At 43.8% G+C, this 21327-nt stretch overlaps 1 protein-coding gene across 1 annotated transcript in view; it reads right to left on the reverse strand.

Moving 5' to 3' along the window:
• The window catches only part of CUBN (cubilin), a 365663-nt gene that overhangs the window by 266537 nt on the left and 77799 nt on the right, over positions 1 to 21327 (reverse strand). The window contains exons 14-17 of the mRNA XM_040352464.1: positions 8562 to 8796; positions 7468 to 7649; positions 5076 to 5238; positions 371 to 561 (exon numbers count right to left, since the gene is read on the reverse strand). Coding sequence (XP_040208398.1) covers positions 371 to 561; positions 5076 to 5238; positions 7468 to 7649; positions 8562 to 8796 — 771 coding nt within the window. The remainder of the gene's footprint in view (positions 1 to 370; positions 562 to 5075; positions 5239 to 7467; positions 7650 to 8561; positions 8797 to 21327) is intronic.

Here is a 21327-nt window from a genome sequence, read left to right on the forward strand (position 1 = left end):
TGGAGAGGAACAATGTACCGGTACTTGAGGACCTGTTGTACAAGAATCTCCCTGCTTCTGCTTCATTCATAGTTTGGTCTGTGATTTCTACACCTCAATTGCTTCTCTTTGATCATTACCCCACCAGTCATCAAGGGGGCAGCTCTGAAATCAGGAAGAAAAACCCAGCCTTTACCAATGTGGCTGCCTCTACACAGTGCAGATCAAAGATTGGTTATTCAGCAATGGGCAAAAGATCAGCTTCAGTAAGCCTGCAGGCGATACTGGCGACCAGTCGTTTGTCCTCTGCTTGTCTATTTTTTGGAATAGATTCCACATTGTAGGTCCTCTTTAACAGAACAGTGGGTAAAGGCCCAGATTCTCATAATACCTCTATAACTGTCAGGGAACAGCCAGTACTGCTCTGTAAATCCAGATGGGTAAATCTGAGATTGATCTGGTCACCAACTCCTTGTGTGATAATGTAGACACATTGCTTGTCTCCTGTATAAGCAGCCGGCCATGATGGAGAAGTGATGAAACCTTCAGCATCTGTGAAGTTTCCTCCACAGAGATTTCCAGCTGAAACGCAAAAAGATATAAATTGCACTGAAATCCAGGCATATTACCCAATTATTATTCTTTTATTTATGTAATCAATAACTTGGCCAACCAGCAAAAAACATACATCCACCCCATTTAAAATGAGTGCCTAAGATAAGCAACAAAAATGTTAGACTTCATAAATTTTGTGGAATAAAAAAAAAAATGTTAGACTTTTTTTATTTCCATCAACAGAGTATAGTAAAACCTTGGTTTGCGAGCATAATTCGTTCCAGAAACGCACTTGTAATCCAAAGCACTTGTATCTCAAAGCAAAATGTATTAAAACATTTTGCTTGTGTAGCGCCTGGTTACTTTTTAGAACCGGTGCAATGTCAAATTTAGAGGGGGTCAGAGAGTTAGTTAACTCTGACCAGGTTGATCTTTCCAAATTTGGGTCTCTGTTTCAGCTTTGGCTGTGCTGTGGGCTGATTCTGTCATTCCTGGGGTGCTGATCTCACCCCAGGTCGGCAGGTGGTGCAGTGGAGTCAAGGATTGGGTGCTCTTACCCAGCAGCCTATCAGGAGGGTTTGGCCTCGCTGTGTATGCTGGGGGAGAGTATTTATGGGACAGACGCCATTGGGCTGGGTCCTTTTCATGTGTGGCGCCCACCTTCAGGGTGACCATACCACGCCCCCCCCCCCCCCCGGCAAAATGGCCTTCCAGGACGGGGTGCGTGTGCCACGCGGTGTTCCTGGTTTCAAACCACTTTGGTCCGGAACTTCTGAGCTGTGGCTGGGCCCCAGTGATCGACTGGGCCCCTAAATCCAACAAGGTCCCAAGCGCTATTCCTGTTGGGGGAAGCTGTTCGGTGGAAGTCTGCCTGAGGAGTGCCAAGAGAGGCTGGCAATCCAAAAGGGTTTCGACCATCCACCGGGGATCAAGGCAACCGGACACTGAGAGGCTGGATGTTGGCCGCCTGTCAGTCGGTACCCTAACTCAAAACTACCTGAAGGGGATCCAGGGGCCATGTCTGCTAAGGAGGATTATCTCTGCGTTTCAATTATCAGGAGGGTCTGTGGCAGAGACTTTTTCCTAAGGTTTGAGTGACATTCTAGCTGCCAGGCCGGTGAGAGAGGCCTGTCCAGGTGCGCTACACCCACTCAGGCTGGAGTGGTGAAAGAGACATTACACGTGGGAGCAGGTCTGTTTCCCTGTTACTGACATCTGGATCTGCTATCATTTCTACTAAACCTCTACTCTTCACCAAGTTTTATTGTTTTTACCGGGCTGGGTAATAAAGAGCACAGAAAAAGACACCTGTCGTGGACATTCCGTTACTACAACTTTCACCAAACACCCCTAGACATTGGAGAAACACAAGGTAACATGCCGCCCAAAACAAACCAGCAGCTCCTTCGGGGGTAGTGCTACACTTGTCTTGCAAAACACTCTCAAACCAAGTTACTCTCAAACCAAGGTTTTACTGTATAAACATTCACAGCCATAGATGAACCCTCAAACAAAAACGTGTTTCAGTTCTATCTGGGTCTTTTTCAAGCCCAAATAATTTATTCAGCTGCACCATATTCTACAGCATTTTACTGAGCATACATGAACACTGGACAGACAACCTTTTTGAGTTTTTGTTCTGGATTTTCGATTGGAATCCCAACTACAACCCAAGGGTTGGAGCTTCTGTCAGATTTTTTTTTATTATTTTACCCTATTGGGGTGATTTACCCTCACTTTCTCGAAAAACAAGAACGTTATGGAAATGTCTCTAAAAAGGACACAGAAAGAAACAAGTATAGTGAGAGAGGATATAAACATTGTTGTTATTACTCTTCGACCTCGTACACACGACTGTTTTCCTCGACAGAATCCATCAAGAAACTTGGTGGCAGAGCTTTTTTGCCGAGGAAAACGGTCGTGTGTATGTTTTTCGTTGAGAACTTGACGAGAAAAAAAGAGAACAAGTTCTCTTTTTCCTCGTCGGGAGTCTCAATTTAATTTCCTAGTAGTTTTTCTCGTCGGGCTGGTTTACGACGAGAAACACATTCGTGTGTATGCTTAGAAACTCGCGCATTCTCAGAATAAAGTATGAGACGGGAGCGCACCTTCGGTAAAAGTAGCGTTCATAATGGAGATAGCACTTTCGTCACTCTGTAACAGACTGAAAAGAGCGAATCGTCTCTCACCAAACTTTTGCTTAACACACAGTAACATGAGATTAGTAAAAGCAGCCCCAAAGGTGGTGCCAGTGGAATCAAACGTCCCCTTTATAGTGCCGTCATACGTGTTGTACGTCACCGCGTTTGAGAACGACAAGATTTTGTCTTGACAGTGTGTACGCAAAGAAAGCTTGACAAGATTCTCGACAAGCCTGACAAGGAACTCGTCAAGGAAAACAATGTTTCTTTTACGACTAGTTTCTTGGTCGTGTGTACGAGGCCTTCTTCTTGTCCTGGTGACGACCTCTAGCCTCCATTTATTTTATGGCATCACCAGAGACATGAAGTGAGGAGAAATCTACCAACCGGTACCAAATTCTTTACCATAATTGGATATTAGTGGCAAAAAATACATAGTATGTAGTTACCAGAAATAAGGGGTATTAGGCCTCATACACACAACCGTTTTCCTCGACAGAATCCATCAAGAAACTTGGTGGCAGAGCTTTTTTGCAGAGAAAAACGGTTGTGTGTATGTTTTTCATCGAGAAAACTGTTGTGGAACTCGACAAGCCTGACAAGGAACTCGTCGAGGAAAACGATGTTTCATATACGACGAGTTCCTCGGTCGTGTGTACGAGGCCTTAGAGAGAAATCTCTTTAGCTAAAAGCCTCCAAGAGGTCCCATAGGGCACCCCGGACGACAATGTCGCTGAGCTATGTGCGGCTTGCAAGTAGTCACGCTATAGGAAAGACCCCCTAGGGGCATGCACAAATGGGACCTCTTGGAAGCTTTTGGCCAAAGAGATTTTTCTCTAATACCCCCTATTTCTGGTAACTACATACAATGTATTTTTTACCCACTAATATCTAATTTTGGTATAGAATTTGAATTAATTATATAACTTTTTAATAGCAAACCAATCCTCTGAATAAGACCCAGCTTATATGGGTCGGAACGCGTAAGTGTGCATTTTGATATAATGCTGTGTAACAATTTTGTGTTTGCATTTTTTGGATATGTATTTATTTAACAATTTTCTCTGCCAGAGCTCATATTTTAACTGTTATGACCATAATATACATCCATATTTAATAAAGCCAATACTTTTAACCTATATCATTTTTGGTCATTATTAAACTCTGCTGCTCTGTCCTGAAAAGCTCAACCTTTTCAGGACAGAGGAACCCTTGAAATAACTTTCTGGTCTCAGGAACCCATGCTAAAAGTTATTATATCTGCAACTCATGATACATTAGTGTGATAGTCAGTGGTGTAGCACTATCCCGTAGGGCTTGCAGTGTGTTGACATCTTTTTTAAAAAAAAAATGTTTTTATATATTTTCCGGGGATATTATAGCAAAAAGTAAAAAATATTGCTTTTTTTTTCAAAATTGTCGCTCTATTTTTGTTTATAGCACAAAAAATAAAAACCGCAGAGGTGATCAAATACCACCAAAAGAAAGATCTATTTGTGGGAAAAAAAGGACGTAAATTTTGTTTGGGAGCCACTTTGCACGACCGCGCAATTGTCAGTTAAAGCGACGCAGTGCCGAATTACAAAAAGTGCTCTGGTCTTTGTCCAGCCAAATGGTCCGGGGCTTAAGTGGTTAACTATCTGTAAGGGGGCAGCACAGTGGCTGGGTAGTTAACCACTTCTGCCTAGCAGTACCAGGAGATATTATTTTTACCTAAAAATAATAAAGCGGCTTTACTACTGCTTTAAGCGGTTAAAGCCAATCTTCAGTCAAAATTTTGTTTCTTTATAGTTTTCTAGAAAGTTAAACTTTTTAGGTTTCATTTCTGTCTGTGACACCATTGGGGAAATGTCCCCTTACTTCTGGTACCGTACCTGTGATGCTCATACAAAAAATGGGGGTTTGGGCATAATTAGGGCAGGTAGGCACAGCAATAATGTTGAAAAAGGTTCTAAAATGTCCCCACTCTATTAAAATTGTGCTTAGTCATTTTCCAAGATTGAGTTAAATCTTGGCAATTGGTATATAGACGGCAATGAAAACATGACAGACGTCCCAACTCTTCCCACTTAACAAAAACAGAGTACAAGCATTTTGGCTGTTGTTGAGCTAATGTTCAAGAGACTAATTGAAAAAATGATTTGGTCACCATGGGCAATTTCTCATGCTCTGGGCATTTCCTTCACTTCTTTTATTATAAATATCTCTACCCCTACACACACACACGTGCATTTTGTAGGACCAGTTTTGTGTAGAGGACACCTAGCCTACCATACATTCATGTGGGAGGAAACTGGAACTCCCGGAGGAAGCCCATGATGGCATAAGGATTACATACAGTATTCAACCTTTTGCAGCTGTCCACACAATAACAACATATGTTACAATGTTCTTACTCACAGGATGACGTTACGTAGTTGATTTGAAATCCTCTGTCTGTTAGTGCGCTGTCAGAATGGAAATGAACCCAGGCATATGGGCCGGATGTCTGGAGAGGGGCAGGTGACTGGGTGCTACAGTATTTATCAAGGAGAGTATCTTGGGGCAGGAGGCCATCTCGAATCTATTGCAAAGAAAACACATCAGATTAAAAAAATATAAACATAAATTAATTAGATCTACAAGGATACATTTTTTTTACACTACAGCCTGCATCATTGGATCACAGGTGCAATGCCAGGCTTCTGCAGACACTCAGTACAGATGTCTGTCCATACCTTCATATGGGCAGACAGTTCCTGAAGTCAATTAACTATACAGCACTCATCGGCACTCTCATAATTCATTGAAAACCACAAGCTGTCTGCCGCAGTGGCAGACGGGACTTGTATCATCAGATCACCAATCATCAGACCACCAGTCATCAGAACACCAGTCATCGGACCACCAGTCATCGGATCACCAGTCATCGGATCACCAGTCATCGGATCACCAGTTATTGGATCATCAGTCATCAGATCACCAATCATCGGATCACCAGTCATCAGATCACCAGTCATCAGACCACCAGTCATCAGATCACCAGTCATCAGATCACCAGTCATCAGATCACCAGTCATCAAATCACCAGTCATCAAATCACCAATCATTAGATCACCAGTCATCAGATCGCCAGTCATCAGATCACCAGTCATCAGATCACCAGTCATCAGATCACCAGTCATCAGATCACCAGTCATCAAATCACCAATCATTAGATCACCAGTCATCAGATCACCAGTCATCAGATCACCAGTCATCAGATCGCCAGTCATCAGATCACCAGTCATCAGATCGCCAGTCATCAAATCACCAATCATTAGATCACCAATCATTAGATCACCAGTCATCAGTGCGGCAATTCTGACATGAAAAGCAAAAGCCCTGCTCCTCAAACTTAGTGGAAAGCAAGGTAAGGTAAGTCAGAAATGGGGAAAAGACCAGCTGCAGGAAACAACAGGCAATAATGGTAACTGGTCCTTTGTCCTCTGCTTGCCTTTTTTTTTTTAGGCTTACCTTCCACGGTTTACGAACTGTGTTGTAGAAGATGCTAAACTGTACCATCATTGTCAAATGTGTACATAAACTACTGCACAAAAATATTTTTATCATGCCCATTTCTGATGTGCAGCCCTCCTGGCGCGAGGCATGTGTGTGTGATCTCGACTTCGGGACCATGTTGGCTCGAGGTCGCATTTCCATGGCGTAGGCCCAGTTATGCTGGCTGGGGCCTACGATTCACAAGGGGATCCCAAGCTGTCCATCCAAGTGGGAGAAGCTGCTTAACAAAGGAAACCAGGGGAGCACCTGCCCTGAAAGAGACCAAGCAAAGAAAGCTAATGTCTCGGGATAGGCCTGGTGACTTCGTTATAAAGGGATCCACTATTCTATTTGTCTTACAGTCCGCCGGATTGGCTTAAAGGCTCTTTTACTGTAAGACTGGAAGTTCGGCACTTAAATCCTGTGGCATCTTTCGTTCTCAGACGAACTGTGGCAGAGACTGTTCTCATACTGTCCGTGCATCATTCCGGCTTCTAGGCCATGTGAGAGGGGTCTATCCGAGTGAACAATACCCACTCAGGAGAGAGTGGTGAATACTGGAACTTTAGAAATTTTTGTGTGCTCTGTACCGCGTACTTGAACCTTCCCCTTCTCTCCTTCTACCTTCTACTTCCTTTACAAGTTTTATGCAGCAAAAAAAAAAACGTTGAAGGTTTTACATCTTGTGTGGACATTGCAATTTCTATAGACTTTCTTCCCTTGACAACGAACCTAGAGGTAACGTGCAAAACCCAAAACTAAACCAGCAGCTCCTACGGGGGCAGTGCTACATTTGTTATTTAAAAAAAATACAAATCAAACCTTTACAACCACATTAAAATCAATAAGTACAAAAAGATAAATTGGCCTTTTTTTTAGAAAGTATGGAAGATATGGAAGCTCAGTTGGGTTTTTATCAGTGTCCTTGTCCCCACTGAGAGAAGTCACCTCTCATTTTGTCCTGGTGACACTTGTTTAGTGAGAGTGAATTCACAATTTTGAGCTGTAGGCAGAACAAGATTAACATGACATTCTATTGGAGATGGTTGTTCTGGTACCAACTGTCTACTTAGGGATTTCCCTTACTTTGAAGAGTACGGTAAGTTATATCAGTGGGAGAGGAAGTGAAAGCAATTTCTCCCACTGGGATGAAAATGATAAGAAATCTGACAGGGGTTTATACCATTCTTTACTCTATACAATAAAATGCTTTGGCTATGCTTGCATCTTGAAAAAAAAAAACATATAAAGGACAATGTAGACCAATATGTACCTCCAAATAATCATTTTCACATGTGGCATGATGTTCTAGACTTAGTGTTCCAAAGGCAAATGTGATATAAAGTCCTGGGGCAGTAGAAATTGTCCAGTAGCAGTCTCGATTAGGAGGATAATTACCCGGGTAACCAGGAGAAAAAATGGACCCATGAGGATCTGACAGCTGACCTCCACATTCTAAATAAAAACAGAATATTATTTCAGATACATTTATTTTAAATATAACTACTCTTTCGGATTATGAAGCTAAATACATTTGTGGTGCAAAGGCTTAGGTGACTTAAGAAAAGGGAATTTGCTTTGAGAGTAATGTCTTCTAGAGTGCGATCTTGTGCCTATACGAGTAGAAAAGCTGCAAACTCACTGAATACCGAAGGTCGATCTTCCTTTGGACGTAATGACTCGTCCAGATAAACTAAGAATTGGCTTTAGGAAACGCTCTAACAGTGGATCCAAAACCCATTTAATGCATGTCAAGGGAGCTAAACCCCAGAACTAAATCTAGTCGGGAATTACCCAATTACCACAGCTAGTTTTGGTGAATTTCAAAACTCCTTCCAAATCCTGTCGTAGGTGTTAATGGTGGAATTTTCTGGCTTGAAGCATGAGCTGTCATAGGCAGTCTTTACCTTGGAGCAGTTTTTTTCTCATTCAAAAGATGGAGGAAATATCTGAACTCCAGACCCAGAAAAAGATCCACAGAAAAATGGGTTCCCAAAACCTTTTGGCGCCTTTAGCAGCCTAAGTTATGGGACTCCATATACAGGAGAACATTTAACCTGAAATTGGTTGTGCCGACATCGTGGCATTGTAAGGGCTGATCCAGGTGATCCATGATCCTGCAGGTTTGAGGACAAAATAAAGAATGGTGTATGGGGGGGCGGACACTCTTTTAAAGAGTTATAATTGGTCCTGTGGGTTGGTTGGGGGCGGAGTAACCATATGTATGCTGCCATGGAAGGCACCAGGAAATGGCGTTTTGGCTTTAATAAGATAGAAGTAGTGGTAATACAACACAGACGTCATTTTAACACAGGGCCTACCAGCTCTATTTATCTGTTTCACTTTTGAAAAGAGAATGGTTTTTACCTGGTTGACGAGACTCCCAGTTCATCCGAAATCCCCCAGCCACAAATTTGTCATCAGATTTGAACCAGATATATAAAGTATTGTGGGAGCTGAAGAGCTCAGTAGGAGCTGTGGTACCACAGAATTTTCCCAGCATGAGGGCTGACACCGAGTCTCCATCATGGATCTGCAGGAAGTCAAAATTGCATCGGGAACTCTGCTCCAAGTCAAAATAAGGGAAAGAGATGCGCAAAATCTAAGAAAGAAGGAGACATAATTGGGACATGAAATACATTAAAGTTTATGATGCCCTTAAAATCTAATTCCAGATATACCGTATATAGTCTAGTATAAGCCGACCCGAATATAAGCCAGCAGAAGTGTCACCATTGAAGTACAGGCAGGCTGTGCTCTCAAATAGAATGCAAATAAAAAAACTGACCACCATGGGATGGATGTGCTTCCATGCCCTGGCACGGTCAATTTGAAACAGGAAAGCAGAGGGACTGGCAAAATCACCAGGTATTACACAGAAGCAAAGAGAACAGGATACCTTTTTATACAAGTACATGGTACAACGCGCTGCGCCAACTGTTGGCTCTTTATAAATCCTGTTTAATAATATAACAACAAACACATATTAGGAATATGAAATGTTGGGGTAACAGGCACTTTAATCCACCTGGGAGTCTCTTATTTCTCTTGGGGACTCTGTTGTTAAGATCTGCACACCTGCTGTGCCCATTATGAATAGAACCAACTCTTCCTGCATGATATTGTATTTATTGTTCATTATAGGGAATAAAAACAGGAAGAGTTGGAACACACAGGAACAAAGATGGGAATTAAAGCAAGAAGATCTCACTGTTGGACTTCACAGAACATAAAAAGAAGCCTGAAGCGGACTCACCCCCTTGCGGTCCACCTATAACTAAAACATGATGTCTGGTTGGGTAATGGTTTATATCACGCTAGAATGATCTGTTTAAAGCAGGGGTCTCCAAACTTTTCAAACAACGGGCCACTTTATTGTCCTTCAGACTTTAGGAGGGTCGGATTGTGGCCAGCAGGGGCAGGAAATGTCACGGTCCCAGCATCAGTGAGAATAAGTATGGCCTCAGGTTTGGTGGTAAATAGGAGAAGTATTCCCCCTATTAGTAAGAGGAATAGTACCCATCATTGGTATCAATGGAATATATAGTACCCCATTGGTGGTGTCAGTGGGAGGAATAGTGCCTCATATCAGTGGGAGGAATTGTGCCCCAAAGGCCGGATAAAGGCTAGCAAAGGGCCACATCTGGCCCTCAGGCCACAGTTTGGAGAGCCCTGGAGAGCCCTGGCTTTAAATGTACCTCTTGCCTAAATACACTGGATAACCTGTTTCTGCTAACCTAACATTTAGGCTTTCACTGCAAAAATGGTCACAAACGGGTCACCTTCCATCCACAGAATGGCTATCCCTTAGGCCCCGTACACACGTCCGAGAAACTCGACGGGCAAAACACATCGTTTTGCTTGTCGAGTTCCTTGTGAAGCCGCCGAGGATCTCGCTGAGCCAACTTTTCCCACTGACTAACGAGGAAATAGAGAACACGTTCTCTTTTTGGCCCGACGAGATCCTCGTCGGTTTCTTCTGCGAAAAGTGTACACACGGCCGGTTTTCTCGGCAGAATACGTCTCCCATCGAATTTCTGGCTGAATTCTGCCGAGAAACTCGGTCGTGTGTATGGGGCCTCAGTATTATTGGCAACTAGTGCACTTTAAAAAGAATTTTCACCTTCATCTGATTATGTCACAAGACAACAATACAATTGTTCCTTCTTTGTACAGATCTAGGTAATCTCTGATGAACAAGGAACACACACCATAATAGTTTGTTAGCACTTCTCGCTGCGGGAAACCATGTGAAAGGCTAACATAATCTACAAAAGACAATGGATTCCATCGCACAACTACCGGGAGGACAAGGCTTCCCTGAGTCAGCAAACTCACAAAGCCCTATTGCAGAAACAAATGTGAAAAGCTAATACAAAGTCTCTGGCTTTATAGGAAAATTGTATATACTGAAAAATAGAACTAGATCCCCAGATTCCATGTTGGCAACTTGGCAGCAAACATAGAAATGGGTCAAAGATACAAGGGCTTGCCTATAGGTTTCCTCCCCAACAGCTGAGATAACACACTACTTGCTGTTCAAAATATTTTTTTTTTTATTAATTCATCTTTATATAAGAATTTTTTTTTTCCTTTACAGTCATATATACAATCATAAGACATACATAAAACTTATATGCCCCCATCCCCCCCCTCTTTAATAAAAAAAAATCAAAATCATATTTTGCATTCCTCCCCATACTAGACCGGGGTGGAAAGAGAGAAGTTGTTGGATAGCGCAGGCCGCCCCTCCCCAACAATTCACAACATTTTATTCTATACATATCTAAAAATGTTGCAGTTTTTTCATCATTTCCACTTATTCTTTCAGGCCCTGTACACACGACCGGTTTTCTCGGCGGAATTCAGCCAGAAACTCGATGGGAGACGTATTCTGCCGAGAAAACCGGTCGTGTGTACACTTTTCGCCGAGGAAACCGACGAGGATCTCGTCGGGCCAAAAAGAGAACATGTTCTCTATTTCCTCGTTAGTCAATGGGAAAAGTTGGCTCGCCGAGATCCTCGGCGGCTTCACAAGGAACTCGACAAGCAAAACGATGTGTTTTACCCGTCGAGTTTCTCGGACATGTGTACGGGGCCTAAGATTTATTTAGATTTTAAGTAGAGTAAACAATTTCTTTTCTCTTTTCAAAATAAGTTAGAAGGCATAGCCACAAAGGAATAGCAAAAACAAAAGGTAAAAGAAAAACCTATGGACCTCACTAAATAAGACAAAGAAGGGTAAGATAGTAACACACTTACCATAATGCCATGTGTACTGACTTACCAAAAAGTACATGGTGTCAGTGGCGTAGCGTGGGTTGTCAGTGCCCAGGGCAGGGCAAGAGATTTGCACCACCCTAACTCATGAATTTTTAGCACTCTCTGAGTCCCTTCCACTAGTACAGTAGTACTGACCAACCCGACTCCTACACTGACCTACCTGATCACTATACTAACTTACCTGATTACTATACTAACTTACCTGATTACTATACTGACCACTACACTGACCTACCTGATTCCTATACTGACCTGCCCTCCTCCTTCCCCCCAGTCACAATCCCTGGGATCATCATGGATGGTCTTCAGTGTACATTTACTCACTGCTGTGTCAGTGTCACCGCTGGAGCCTAAGCCAGGACTGCACCGTAACTTCTTTCTAATAGTGAAGTGGAAAAGCTCACAGTCTCCTAGACAGAACAGCAAAGGAGAAGAGCTGCAGGTAACCTACGGCTACGCCCCTCTAAATTTTGCGCCTGGGACAACCCCCCCCCCCCCCCCACGCTACACCACTGCATGGTGTGATCCAAGTAACCCAAACATGCATCAGAAAAAAAATTGGCTAAAGAACCTGAAAAGGGTGGTCACTGCAGGGTCAAGCAGTAAATAGAAACAAGGCATTTTTAAACAATTAATCTTTACAAAGAAGATAAAAAACCTCCACCAATATGATGATTAAAATGACAATGTTTTGTAGCGCTACTCCCTTAGAAGCCACTTTTTTGATGGCGGAAAGAAAGTAAACTAAAAAGTTAGAGCAAAAGCACACAAGTAATAATCAAATACAAGAAATAAATAAATGCAAAGCACAATTCAAAGAACACTTATTTAAAAAAAAAAATAAACTAGCCTGAATACACCCCACAAAAAAACACACTTCTTCAGCCAAAAGCCTAAAAAATTAGTAGAACTTATTTTTGAGCTTAAAAGCTTAATGGGTTTCCACTTCTGCAAAATTTCACAGATGGATAAATCAATAATTTTAAGGCTAAATTCATTAAGCCTGAAATCATTCCATCTACCCCTAGTCTAAACATCACATGTGCCCAAAGCTAACATGCCTTAGTTTTTCTTGGCTTTTCACCATCTTGGATCCCTAATCATGTCACTTGTGGATCAATTAACTGCTTGTGCATGTTTGTGCCAGATCGCTGAAACTCGGCCTTCATGGTCTGTCGGGACGACCAATACAGAGACCCCTTCCTTGATTTATCTTTACCATGTCTGCCAGTTAACAAAGAGCTCAAAATGAATGTCCTGTCTATGATTCTACGAAACCATCTTAATTTAGATTGATATAGTTACTTGAACATATCTGGGAGGAGTCCACCATCAAACTACCCAAACACAACCTCAGAACTTTCCAAACAAAGTCTAAAGTTGACCCTTTTAAAAATAAAAAATAAAAAAACTTCTGATTTGCTAAGACTTACAGTTCATATTAGGTAACTGCAAGGCACAATTAGAAATTATACTTCTTTAAATTTGTAAATTATTTTCTGAAAAAGATACATGTTAGTTTTGGGATATTACCTTACAGTGGAACTAAATTTTTTCGATCAATCAAAATCTTTTTGATCGATTAAAATTCTTTTGATTGGTACTCACCCCTCCGCCGGCTTCTAGGCCTTCAGGGAGTTCCGTCGGAGGTCCGGTAACGTCACGGACACCGGCGGGGCTTGCCGTGTCCATCTGAAGGGCTCCTTTGCTGTGCCTTCATATCCGCATGCCGGTGGGTCCTCACTATCTGCCGCACGCAAGGTCTGTTACACTTCCCTCTATTACTTCCCTCTATCAACCTGGGATTCTACTACCATCCACTGGGAGTTGTACACATTTTTATACCAGTATCATACTTAGCTACATGTTTTTATGACTGCTTTTGCTCCCGTTTGGTATTACTCGCACCATTTTTACAGTTTATGTAGCTACATCGATTTTATCTCCAGTGCAATATTTATTTGGTTACCTACTTGAAGACTATAAAAGTTTTAATGCTATTCCCATTGAGCGCTGCCTTTGTGTGTTTTTTGTATCCTGCTATCCATTTTTCCAGTGGTTGGTAGCTGCACTGGGAATCAGCCTGCAAGGAGATCAGCTAAAAGTAGTTGGATCTGTATGTGCGTTATAATTAATCGAAAATAGTCGATAAAAAAAAACGATTAATCGAACAGAAACATTTTGATCAGTAACAGCCCTAAAACTAACCCATCCACCCATGTCTCCATGTTTTATTTTGTTGAAAAATAATTTTGAAATACACCCCTCTAGCATTCCCATCTGCAGCCATCTTGAGTAAGGGCAGATCATTCATGTAGCATTTACTTCCTAAAATCCATCTACCCTTAGGTCAGGCGTGCAGGCAGGAACGTGTGCTTAGCTGAGAAAGACCTTCATCCCCACCTCCACCTACCCTTAGGCTAGGCATGCAGGCATGAAAGTGGTTGTAAACCCTTTACAACCACTTTGTGCTACAGGTAAGCCTATATTAAGGCTTACCTGTAACTACCCAGAAAATCTCCTAAACCTGCACGGTCTAGGAGATATCCCCTGTCCTCTGCATGTGCCAATGTCATCGGCACATGCGCACTGGGGAAAACTGAAGCAATGGTACCTATGTGATGTTGCTTCAGTCCGTGTGCCGTTACTGGCAGCTAACGCGCACATGCGCGGGAGTGACATCATCGCGGTTCTGGCCAATCACAGCACCGGAGCCGCGATACCCGGAAGTAAGCGCTGGGAGAAATGTCTGCCCCCGGAGGGGGAGACGTGGACCGCTGCGGGGGCTTCGATCTGAGGTAAGTAATACATAATGAGCTTTTTTTTTAGGGTTTACTTCCTCTTGAAAGTGTGCTTAGCGGAGAAAGACCTTCCTCCCCACCTCCATCTACCCTTATGCCTCATACACACGATGGGTTTTCCAGACGGGAAAACTACCATGTTTGCTTTTGGTCTGGAAAACCGGCTGTGTGTATGCTCCATAGCAGTTTTCCCGACAGGAAAACTGCGAGCAAAAAAAATTAGAACTTGTTCTCTTTTTTTTCGCCTTGATTCTCTTTGTTTTTTTGCTCGGCAGTTTTCCTATGGGAAACACCGCAGTGGAGCATACACACGCCCGGTTTTCCCGACCAAAGCTCTCATGGCAGTTTTCCTGTTGGGAAAACTGGGCGTGTGTACACGGGGAAAAGCAACCGATCAGGTTCTCGGTTTTCCCAGTGGACTTTTGACCGCCAGGAAAACCGATCGTATGTACGAGGCATTAGGCCAGGCATTCAGGTAAGAAGGTGTGCTTACTGTAGATGAAAAAGCTCTTCCTCTCCTCCTCAGGCTAAAAGAGAAAATAAATATCCATGAAGACTCCTAGGGGCAGATCCACAGAGAGAGTACGCCGGCGTATCTAGTGATACGCCGGCGTACTTTCACATTTCCCGCGTCGTATCGTTGTTTTGAATCCTCAAAACAAGATATGACGGGTTAGATCTGACAGGCGTACGTCTTCGTACGCCTTCGGATCTAAGATGCAATTCTTCGACTTCCGCTGGGTGGAGTTCCCTTCGTTTTCCGCGTTGAGTATGAAAATTAGCTATTTCCGACGATCCACGAACGTACGAGCGGCCGGCGCATTCCTTTCCATCGTCTCTAGTCGGATTTTTTCGGCGTATAGTTAAAGCTGCTATTTCGTGGCGTACTCAATGTTTTCATAATAAGCATCCTTTACCTGCAGACATTCCTCTTTTCACTTCCTCATTGTTAGTTTTTGCGCAGAAGTTGCTCTATTTCTTCTCTGTTCTGCTCACTTCCTGCTTGTCTGATTTTACTCACCACCGTGACGGGAGGCTTTACTGCGGTGGTCAGTAACGTGCTCACCCCCTCCTGGTAACTACATCTGTGCGGCAGGACGCTCTCTACGTGTTAGAGACTTCAAGGAGGTGGGAAATGTATTTCTTACATGAACAAACGATGCAAACCAGGAAGTGAATGAGAGAACAGAAACTAGAATGCCGGAGGTGATATAGATGAGGGAATTTAATAGGTATTTACTAGTTTTTTTAACAGAATCATTACACTATTCTGTCTGTCTACCTTGCAGACATTGATTTTAGGCAAAAAAATGTTTTCCTTTAGTGACCCTTTAAGTATAGCCGTCGTTCCCGCTTATAATTTCAACATTTTTTTTTTTTTTGCGTAAGTCGTTCGTGAATCGGGATGGACGTAATTTACGTCCAGGTCAAAACCAATGACGTCCTTGCGACGTCATTTCGCGCAATGCAGGGCGGGAAATTTAGGGACGGCGCATGCGCAGTTCATTCGGCGCGGGGACGCGCTTCATTTAAATGAAACACGCCCCCTACCCGCCCAATTTGAATTCTGCGCCGTTACGCCGATTGAGATACACTACGCCGCCGTAACTTACGGCGCAAAATCTTTATGGATTCGAACCAAAGCCAGGTAAGGTACGGCGCCGTAGCGTATCTCAGATACGATGCGCCGGGGCAGATCTTTGTGGATCTGCCCCCTAGGATGTAATGACATAACTTTGGCCTAGGCAAGAAACCAGAAAGCAGTTGATGCTAGCAGCATTAGAATTTAAATGAGGTCATGCCGATTGAGAGAGTTTCGTTCCACTTTAAATTTGCTAAGCTTGCTCCATTTGCACTGTCAGATCCACAGACAAATTCTGTTCTACATTCCAGAACAACAAAAAAATTAATCGGTTTAATTAGGAAACCATACAGCTAAAAAATAAGAAAGCACAGAGAAAACCAAAACATTTATTAATGGTTTATGAAGAGCGGTACAGGCCAACAAAGTCTCCTGCAGGGCGTAAACTCCTTTAAATGAAGTTATTTAAAATTCGTTTGGATCATGGAAACATAGAACAATGGAGACCGTTGTCACAGAGTGCCAAAGCTAGTATCCAAGAAATGGGTGTGAAATTGTGACCAGATGGTCTTGCCAGTGAAAATGCCCCAAAACATCTAATACTTGTCAGAACCAAATGAAAGCCAATGTTGACTCTTTATTAAGTGAGTAAAAATTATTTTACTGGCAACTTTAATTCTACAATTGTTTAGCAAATTAAGGTGCAACACCATTATTGGCTGCCACCTTTTTATTTTTCTGGTACAACTGTACTTCATGTTTTTTGGAGACAAAACAATGCCTTCAACGTTGAATAGCATAGCAAACACATAATATGGCAAGGATCCTAAACTGTTTTGCAGATTCATATATGCTTCTCTTACGTAAATATTAAGATAGGCCATTCTAGGACACTCGCTGAAATCTTTTACGGTTCTATGTACGAGGCTCTGTTTAAATATAATTGCATTATCATTCCAAGAAACTTTGGCCAGATTCTCCAAGATCCCGCGTTGGCGTAGTGTAAGCCATTTACACTACGCCACCGCAACTTACTGGAGCAAGTGCCGTATTCTCCAAGCACTTGCTCCGTAATTTGCGGCAGTGTAGTGTAACTGGCCCGGCGTATGGCCGCGTAATTCAAAGGGGGCGGCTTCTATTCAAATTAAGCACGCCCCCGCGCCGATTGAACTGCGCATGCGCCGGGCTGAAAAATAGCCCAGTGCGCATGCTCCAGCTCATGACGGAAAACGTCAATGACGCCGACGTGAGCGTCATTGACGTAAAGTCGTATTCAAGAACGACTTAGGAAAACGACGTAACCGACGGAAAAAGACGACGCGGACCCGACGCCATACTTAACATGGCATACGGCGGACTGGCATAAGGTTACCCCTCATAAAGCAGGGGTAACCTTACGCTTACGGAAACGACGAGTACGCGACGCAAATTCGTTCGGGAATCGGCGTATCAGGCTCATTTGCATAGTCAAATGAGACCTGAACGTAAACGCCACCTAGCGGTCAGCGTTGTATTGCATTTAGGATCCGACGGTGTCAGTGACTTACACCAGTCGGATCCTAGCCTAATTCCGGCGTATTTTGTTTTGCGAATACAAAACAAGGATACGCCGGCGGGAATTTCGAATTACGCCGGTGTATCAGTAGATACACTGGTCGTAACTCTTTTGAGAATCTGGCCCTAAGTTGATAAAAAGTTCATGTAAACCCATTTACTAAAATCTCATGGTTACAATACAAACTGATCAAGCAAAACTACTGTAAATGTCATTCAATTAGAGTTTACATCTACTTTAAAGTCATTGTAAAGGATTTTTCTTAACCACTTGCTGACCGCTGCACACCGATATACGTCGGCAGAATGGCAGCGGTAGGAAAATGAACATACCTGTACATCCCCTTTAAGAAGCCGTGCGGCGGGCAGGGGTGGACTGACAACTCATGGGGCCCCTGGGCAATAGAAGATTATGGGGCCCCCGGGCTTACAGATGGCCACCACGCCAGGAGGCATTCCATAGGCAGGGTAGCTAAAATCTCAAGATTTTCACATCAAAAGCATGTCTGTTTTGGACATATCAGGGACAGATGTAAAAAAAAACACAGGTTTTTACATACTGTCCCTGGTTTTATTGAGCCTGGCAACCCTAATGGGGCCCCCTGGAGGCATGGGGCCCTCGTTCAGTGCCCGAGAGTCCCAATGGTCAGTCCGCCCCTGGTGGCGGGTTACTTGTTCACGCCCGCCACACTCTCCATGACTGTGCACGCAGAACTTGATGTTCGCCGTCGGTCCGCAATCGTGTCAGGGAGAGGCAGAACGGGGGAGAGGGGATGCCTGTGTAAACAAGGCATCTCCCTGTTCTGCCTAGTGACAGGACACTGATCCTCTGCTCCCTGTCATCGGGAGCAGCGATCAGTGTCGTGTCACAGGTAGCCCAGCCCCCACACAGTTAGAATCACTCCCTAGGACACACTTAACCCCTTCCTCGCCCCCTAGTGGTTAACCCCTTCCCTGCCAGTGTCATTTACACAGTAATCAGTGCATTTTTTTAGCACTGATCTCTGTATAAATGACAACGGTCCCAAAATAGTGTCAAATGTGTCTGATGTGTCCACCATAATGCGGCAGGCACGATAAAAATCACAGATTGCCGCCATAACTAGTAAAAAAATGTTTTTAAATAAAAATGCCATAAAACTACCCACTATTTTGTAGACGATATAACTTTTGCACAAACCAATCAATATACGCTTATTGCGATTTTTTTACCCCAAAAAATGTAGAAGAATACATATTATTTTATTCGTTTATAGCGCAAAAAATAAAAATACCACCAAAAGAAAGCTCTATTTGTGGGAAAAAACATCTATTTTGTTTGGGTGCAACGTCGCACGTGCAATTGTCAGTTAAAGCGACGCAGTGCTGAATCCTCCAGGGCTGAAGTGGTTAAAATAACAAACATCGCTATTCTTACCTGCTCTGTGCAATGGAATTGCACAGAGTGGCCCCCAAACCTCCTCTTCTTGGGTCGCCTGCTAGCGCTCCTGGCCCCTCCTCTCTGTGTGTGTTCGGTCCCAAGCCCTGCTGTGTCAGAGCCAGATTGACACAGACAGTGGGACTCTGCCCTGTCCCCCCCACTACCTCATCACTGACTTTGATTGACAGCACTGGGAGCCAATGTCTCCTGGTACCCCAGCAAAGCCTGTGAGACCCGGAAGCAAGTGAAGAGAAGAGCTGCAGGCGTGCACAGCGCTGGATCGAATGAGAGCTTAGGTAAGTATAAGGGAGGGTCAAAATCGATGCCTAAACATTTTTTACCTTACTGCAGTGCTTCTCAATTATTTTCTGTCATGCCCTCCCTAGGAAGAAGAAAACATTTCGAGCCCCCCGCGCGACTGTAAATAGTATCATTTGTCTATAAAATTGTTATAAGTACACCTCTGCATAACACTGTATCCACACAGTATTGCCCTTCTTCACATATCCCCCCACACACAGTATTGCCCTTCTTCACATATCCCCCCACACACAGTATTGCCCTTCTTCACATATCGCCCCCACACAGTATTGCCCCATCACATATCCCCCCACACACAGTATTGCCCTTCTTCACATATTCCCCCCACACAGTATTGCCCCATCACATATCCCCCCACACACAGTATTGCCCTTCTTCACATATCGCCCCCACACAGTATTGCCCCATCACATATCCCCCCACACACAGTATTGCCCTTCTTCACATATCCCCCCCACACAATATTGCCCCATCACATATCCCCCCACACAGTATTGCCCCATCACATATCCCCCCACACAGTATTGCCCCCTTTACATGACCCCATCACATACCCCCCCACAAAGTATTGCCCCATTTACATGACCCCCATCACATATCCTGCACACAGTTTCCCCATCACATAACACCCCTTTTCCCCCCACAGCACAGCCCCCACTCCTCGTCCTTAACATTTCCATATATTTTTCCTCCCTTCCTCCCTCTCCACTCCTACCTGTAACTTTTTAGCGCGGAGAGCAGGAGGCGGGACATTCGTCAAGTGAAGCCGCAGCAGCACTGGGCAGGGCAGGGAGACTTTTGGGCGAACTGGTGATTGGCTGCTAGGACCGCCTCCTAGCAGCCAATCACCTGCCGTCCAACATGACAGGCTGCTACCTCTCTGGTCCCGTCCCCCAGTTCAAAAATGTCCCGCCTCCCGCCGTCCGCTCCTCTAACTAGCGGAGGAGGCTGGGGACAGAAGCGGATACTAAATGGCGCGATCGCCGCGGTCCGGAACGAGCCCCCCTTTATGGAGCCTCGGGCGCCCCACTATTTGAGAAGCACTGCCTTACTGCAAGGAATGCAGTAAGGTAAAAAATATTTAGGCTTTAGAACCAGGCTATGCTTCCCCCCCCCCCCCGCCCCAACACTATTCCGTGGGCCTGGTGATTGATCACTCAAAGCTCAAGCACTGCATTGTAGGATTTGCAGAAAACATGTAGGAGCTCTTGACCCCAATTGGGAAAGTCACCTTTGATCTCAATTTCAAAGAAGGCAGCTGTTTGTTCAGCATTGTAATCCGCAGAACCCCCCCAGAAAAGTCTGAGCAAAGTGTAAAAAGATAAAAGTGCCACCAGTTATATACAATAGGGAGGTTATGTCTTGGTGCAACAACAACTATCCTCCCACCCCCGCTTTCTTTTTGTATCTTCTTAATTTTCTCATTTTGACAAATACAGTATATACAGTATATATTGAAATTAGCTTATCTTTTCCCCCAGGCTGTTATCATGCAGCAGGGGTCCATCTCCCAGCTGGGCTCCATCAGCCCCATCTACTTTAAAAAAAAGTGACCGGTAATATCCATACAAAATCTGCAGAGTTTTGTTTCTTTCTTTTTTTCATTCTTTCTTTTCTTTTTTTTCAAAAAATAATGTTTACAATGAAATGTAACACAACATTACTGCTCATATACATGAAGGAACTTCATAGAAAGAGAGTTTATTTATTATTAAAGCAGTTGTATAGGCTAAAAAAAAAATATTTTCTCTGGCACCTGTAAAGGAAAAAGCATAATGAGCTAGTATGCACCGCTGCCGGTCCACGCCGAGGGAGATGACATTTTCCCTCGGCGTGTCTTCCGGGTATCGCGGCTCCAGCGCTGTGAGTGCCTGGAGCCGCGATGTCGTCACTCCCGCGCATGCGCGGGAGACTTCTTTCCGGCAAGGTCCGGTGGCTGCCGAGCCTTAAGCCGAAAATCCCCAATGCGCATGCGCCGCTGCATTCAGCGGCTAGTTGCGAGGGGAATATCTCCTAAACCGTAAAGGTTTAGGAGATATTTTTTTTACCTACAGGCAAGCCTTATTATAGGCTTACCTGTAGGTAAAAGTAAAAAAAAACCGATACAACCGCTTTAATTAGGTGGTCCAATATACAACAGGAACTAATGTGTTTTGGCTTCCTACTCATAAG

This window comes from Rana temporaria, chromosome 5, assembly GCF_905171775.1.
Source record: "Rana temporaria chromosome 5, aRanTem1.1, whole genome shotgun sequence".
Classification (NCBI taxonomy): domain Eukaryota; kingdom Metazoa; phylum Chordata; class Amphibia; order Anura; family Ranidae; genus Rana; species Rana temporaria.